Source organism: Salvia miltiorrhiza, chromosome 3, assembly GCF_028751815.1.
Source record: "Salvia miltiorrhiza cultivar Shanhuang (shh) chromosome 3, IMPLAD_Smil_shh, whole genome shotgun sequence".
NCBI lineage: Eukaryota > Viridiplantae > Streptophyta > Magnoliopsida > Lamiales > Lamiaceae > Salvia > Salvia miltiorrhiza.
The window spans coordinates 8,077,493-8,083,311 of record NC_080389.1 but is presented as its reverse complement, the minus strand read 5'-3'; the positions used below and the strand labels follow the sequence as shown (position 1 = coordinate 8,083,311).

The 5,819-nt window shown below is 37.2% G+C and overlaps 1 protein-coding gene across 1 annotated transcript; it reads left to right on the top strand.

Moving 5' to 3' along the window:
* The first annotated feature begins 595 nt into the window (after nt 1-595).
* On the top strand, nt 596-3,795 carry LOC131017339 (UPF0481 protein At3g47200-like). The gene is made up of 2 exons (XM_057946060.1): nt 596-1,363; nt 2,624-3,795. The coding sequence occupies exons 1-2, from the start codon at nt 813-815 to the stop codon at nt 3,513-3,515; spliced, it is 1,443 nt and encodes a 480-aa protein (XP_057802043.1). The 5' UTR covers nt 596-812; the 3' UTR covers nt 3,516-3,795.
* The last annotated feature ends 2,024 nt before the right edge of the window (nt 3,796-5,819 follow it).

Below are 5,819 nucleotides of genomic sequence, written 5' to 3'. Positions count from 1 at the left end.
AACTTTTACAAGTATATTTCTGTCCAATTCACTCTAAATTTTATTGCAACTGGTTTCAGATCTTCTATCCTTACTCACCATTTACTCCAAAGTTTCTTCTAAATTGATGCAATTCTTCCGATCGTTTAAGTGACTTAAGCTCCCAACCTAGCGATAAATCATGCATATAGCCTATTGTATTCAATCATAAAGTAGAAATTTATTTCTCTGTCCTAACATTTCAATTAATCTTTTTTATAGTATTAAATTATGACTGTTCAGATTAATTTTTAGTAGTCATATTTTATTTGATCTCCTCTCTATAAAATAGTATGACAATTGTAGATCAATGCACTCTTTTCACCGGCCGGCATCATTTTGAATCCTTTTGGTTAGTTCCTAGATCCACATAATTAATTATAAAGTAATCTGACAAAGTGGAAAACTGAGCAAATTATTGAAAATGCAACTTGTTACACTATTTAAGTCGCATTTGTCCTTTTATTTAATTAGCCATCACAGCTGGTGGCGGTCCTAGCTCATACTGTGCAACTATTGTTAGTTTCCTTCCACCCATTATTTTAGTAGGACTCCAACGTTCATATTTAATTGTGTCAATCATGCAAATATTCATGAATAAGTAGTAATCAGAGTGAACAACTAGATATAATACATTTATAATTAATTATATAGTTGTTTATGATTTGATTATCTCTTATTCATATATTTTATGTGTTAGTATTATATAATTATTTTTTACTTGACCAAGACTCGTAGGCTTGAGCTTGTACACACTAATTTATGAATAGACCAGATATTAACCTATCACAGCAATGGCAGCTGCGACACAGAAAATTGAGAAAGTGATGCCTCTCTTACTCCGATTGGAGAAGAACAAAAACGACTACTTTCCGCAGGCGGTTTCGTTGGGTCCGTACCACCACGGCGAACCGGATCTCGCTTTCGTGGAGGCCTTCAAGCCTAAAGCCGTCGAGTTGTTCGTATCGGGCGGCCCGGAGATATACGACGAGTCGTTGTACCGCAGCAAAATTGTTGACATCATTTGTCAGATACGAGGATGCTACGAGGAAAGCACGATCGGTAAGTACTCGGACGATGAGGTAGCCGCAATGATGCTTCACGACGCCTCGTTGATGATAATCTACATGGAGATGAGTGTACTGGACGAGACAGATCAGCAGCCAGATGAGTTGATGATGAACAAGATTCTGGCGATGATGGATCATCTTGGCATGTTGACGTTAGCGATTCTGTCGCGTGACTTGCTGTTGCTTCAGAATCAGATCCCTTTATGCGTGGTGGAGCTTTTGATGGATTTAAGATACGGGCAAGGCAAAGGCGAATACGAAAACTTGCTTAACAGGTATGTACGGTGGCGGATTGGATTGGGGGGCTTCCTACCTGTTTTTGACTTTTTTTATTTATTTTATTTTATTTATATAAGAGAGATTAATATAATACATTGTTTTAATATATGGCAATTTGTTATATTAATTTGTTATATTGGGTGATGGTTACTCTGAAGCTCAATAATTTTTTTTTGCTTATTCGTTCTTTTTATTGGCTTTTTAGACGGATACTCTTTTTGCTTCTTAAAGTTTAAAGTTTTTTCCCTTTGAATTTTCATTAAAAATATTTTAACTTTTTTTTTCAGGGGGTTTTCTTGATTTTTTCTTTTTTCTTCTTAATACAAGTCTTAATTAATTTGTTAAATTTGTGTTACTTTTATTTCATCATTTCCATTTTTTAGTTAATTTTCAATGCAAGTTTGAGTCAATCCTCTAGTTAAAATTAATTTATTTTTTGCAGAAAATGAAACAATTTTTGTTTTTAAAACAAACATAAATATATCATTTTTTGTGCTTTGGCCTGGGTAGAATAGGATTCACGGGGTCAAGGACTTAATGGTATTTTGGATCGAAATTGTAAAAAATAGTCATAATTTGTATTTTTTAGGTGAATAGCCAAAAATTGAGTTTCATTGCTCACTATAACTATTGTATTAATGGAAAAGTAAAAGAGTACAAAACATCCAAGAAAGCGCAAAAGAGAGCAAACAAAAGACCGAGCCTCATTGCTCACTATAACTATATGAGTGTATATTCTCACTATAACATAAAAACGAATTATATAGGTTGTTCAAAAAAATTTGTTTTAGGAGCTATCGCCCCGAATCCCCATACAACTAATTTCAGGCTCTATACTTAAATAACATATTCAGCCCCCCTAGCAACCAATCCCGGAAATTATTGAACTTTGAACAAATTTTTATTTTGAGCTCAAACTTTAAAATAAGTATTAAAATTATTCAATTGTTAATTATTTTTTTTCATTTTGCATATTCTTGTCTATTTTTTTTGCTAAACTTTGTATCTGAAACGATGTCGTTTTCATCTAATTATACAATACAATGTCAGTTCTATTTTTTCACATTGTCATATTCATTATGTCATACAAGTATATTTATGTACCAAGTGAACATACTTATGTCATGTCACCGCATTGAATTTAAAAATGAGCTAATATGCAAAATGTGGAAATTAATACTATTAATTGAATAATTGAGTGCACATGAGAATATGTAATTAAACCCTTGATTAAAGTGCTACGAGATATATGACAGATACATGAATATGGCCATCTTCGGAGAGTATCGCCAGAAAAGAATAACTAGGAAGCCTCTTCACCTCGTTGAAGCCATCCACATGCTACTCGTCTTGGACTGTGAGAAAACCACCCGCAGATGCCCATGGCTCTGCTGCTTCAATGCTGAAGAAGATCAGAGCGGCGCTGCTTCAACAACCTGCTGCTCATGTAAATTGCTAAAGAAAGCTGATCTAGAAAGCGGTGGTGCAGAAACTAAAACTACTCATTCTCATGGTATAACCCATCGTCTTCGAAAGTCTTTGGCTTGCAAGAACCAAGGAGCTGCTGCAGCCAAGAAAGACAACATCAAAAGCTTCATCCATTCGTTTCGTTCGGTGACGGAGCTCAAGGCAAAGGGCATCCATTTCAAACCAAGCCCAACCCAATCTTTAATGGATGTCAACTTCAAATCCAACTTCTTCTACGCCACCCTCCAACTCCCCGAGTGGGGGGTCTCCACCAAAACTAAGGTCACCTTCATGAACTTGGTCGCCTACGAACTCAGCCCTAGCAGCCCGGCCAACGGCCAGGTCGCATCGTACATCACCTTCATGAAGTCGCTCATGGAGAGGCCGGAAGACGTGAAGGAGCTGCGAGAGAGGAGAATCTTCATCAACATGCTTGGCAGCGACGAAGAGGTTTTCAACATCTACAAAGATATCAATACACACGGGGCCGATAATCTGGAAATTTTTCGTGCAGTGAAAGACGACATCCAAGCACATTATAATAGTAGTGTCAAGACATGGATGGCTGAACTCATCCACACTAATTTTCGATCTCCCTGGACCATCACCGCGTTTCTTGCTGCCGTTGCATTACTTGCAATATCTGCCGGTCAGCTCTACTACGCCGTGAATCCTAACTAGCTCCAACTGAAGATTAATTGATCAGCACATACCCATCTCTTTCAACTGTGTGTGCATATCTACGCCCTGGATCTCCCCTTAGAGCATCCACTATGGATCAGCACATACCCATCTGTTTCAACTGTGGTTTGATTGTCTTTGGGGCGGCAATTAATTAATGTAGAGACAAATATTATAGAGAAGTTAATGGTGTGAAATGTTTGGATGATGATAGGTTATCAATTGATTTTGGTCGTGATTAAGATCGGAAACCTGATAATAATTTTGATTGTTTTCTTCACGAGTGTGATGATGAGGCTGTTGATAGTGACGATGCAGACAGACTTGATGTTACTTGATGATGTGCATGATTGTTAGATCGAGAGTCACTTTTATGTGTCATCGTTAAATGGTTCATGTTAGAGTATAGAGTACTCTTATATGTTTGTACCTTTGGAGTTAGGTTACATGTATTAAAAATTGAACTTGCCTAGCTGCTGATACACGCAAAGACTCCTACTGCGCGATTCTACATCAAATAACTATCGGGAGCTTATCTATTCAGACGAATTCTACTAGCAACAGACTTCAAACTTCTTATTCTTGAAGGATAAATATCAGATGATTCGTTTATTATTATCCTAAAGGAGTTATTATCGAGCTAAGGTTTTTGGCAGATATCTATAAAAGGTGAAGAGAAAAACGAGGTACAATCGGCTGCTTTAATTTTATATTCTCTTGAGTTCATAGAGTATATATATTTCATTGAGTGGTCAGATTACACATTGTTTGAGTATGTTCTTGTTTAATTGCTTTTCATTGTGATAGAGAGTGATTGTTTGGTTCTTGAGATTTTGTTTCCGTTTGTTTCAGTTAACAGTTGATGATATTATTGTGAGGGATTAAGTAGTGAATGCGCAGTGTTCACGGCTTAGTCTTTCAATTCTTCTATTAATGTTGCTTAAAGTCTCTTTGATGTTGCTTGATTTCCTAAAGGAATTACGGATCGAAAGATTGTAGCCCGGGAAAATATTCGGAAGGTAACGCCGAGATGGAGACGCTTTGTGAAGTGAGGAGGAATTCCCAGCAGTTTCCTAAATCTGACCCACCCCCACACTATTGATTCTCTGTGGAAGTCCGGCGAATCGCCGCTTGGATCGCTACCGCCCCTGCTCATCAAAGGAGGCTGCCGTTAAAATCCGCCGCTGCTACGCACCAAAAGGAATATTTTTTGGCAGAACCTAGGCGATCCCCCCCTCTCCTCTCTCATCGCTGGATGTTTGGCAAATTAGCTAAAGGCATGCCACGATCCCCCCTCTTCTAGACCAAGGCTTTAATACTATAAATTTAGCTTGAATGCTAATAAAATTCTAAAAATTTTCATATGTGTAATTCAAAGCGTCTAGAACGTCTCTGTAAATTTTCAAGTTTTTCAAAAAAAATTGCTATTTTCAATCGATTTTACAAAATCATTGCGCTAAAGCTATAAGCCATCGGACAGTCCGTATTAGAACCTGAATAACTTTTAGCTCAATTAGAATTTAAGAATGAAGCTTTTCATTATACTTAAGTTATGGCTCGACTCTCGTTGAAATATGTAGCATGAATTATGTGGACAAAGCAAATATGAATTTATCGAATTGCAGCCCTGCCTTTTGAGGCTTTCAATTTTTACTAATCCCTTTGGTCGAGAATTCTCAAAAGTACAACTAAATAAATCAAGAAAAACTAGAGTGAGGAACAGACCTGCGGAAACATCCAAAAAGGTATAAAAGTAACAAGGGTAACCGACTAAAACTGTGGCGATCCAGGTACTAAAGTTTCAAAATTATTATCGCATGTGAGCATGACTGAAGAATACTAGATTTCATCGTCTTAAGCAAATCATGATATATAATTCTTAATTACATAAACGAAATATTATTCTGAGAAACCACACCAGAAACATTGACTGGAAAATGATTTCATCGTCTTAAGCAAATCATGGCGATCCAGGTACTAAAGTGATTAATTCTTGACTGAAGAATACTAGATTTCATTGTCTTAAAACCTTCTTATGCAAACCAAAACCCACCTTGCTGTCTGCCAGAAACCCTCATCCAAAAGCAGATCAAGGTACAAAACGTGCAAAGGATTGTATGCGTTCATCATATTGGACGAGCTGTAAAATTTTCGGGATAGGGCCAAACCAACAACCTTCACAAGTAAGGTGTGAGGCGAGAAAATCAGCGACGCGATTCCCTTCCCGATGAATGTGTGAAATCCGAATGTTGAGAGAAGCAACTTTGGAAAGAATATGGAGCCAGCAAACCTTGAAGTGCCATG

Coding starts and splice junctions, on each gene's coding strand:
- LOC131017339 (XM_057946060.1), top strand. CDS start 813: ATGGCAGCTGCGACACAGAAAATTGAGAAAGTGATGCCTCTCTTACTC. Junction 1,364..2,623: donor TACGAAAACTTGCTTAACAG/GTATGTACGGTG, acceptor GATATATGACAG/ATACATGAATATGGCCATCT.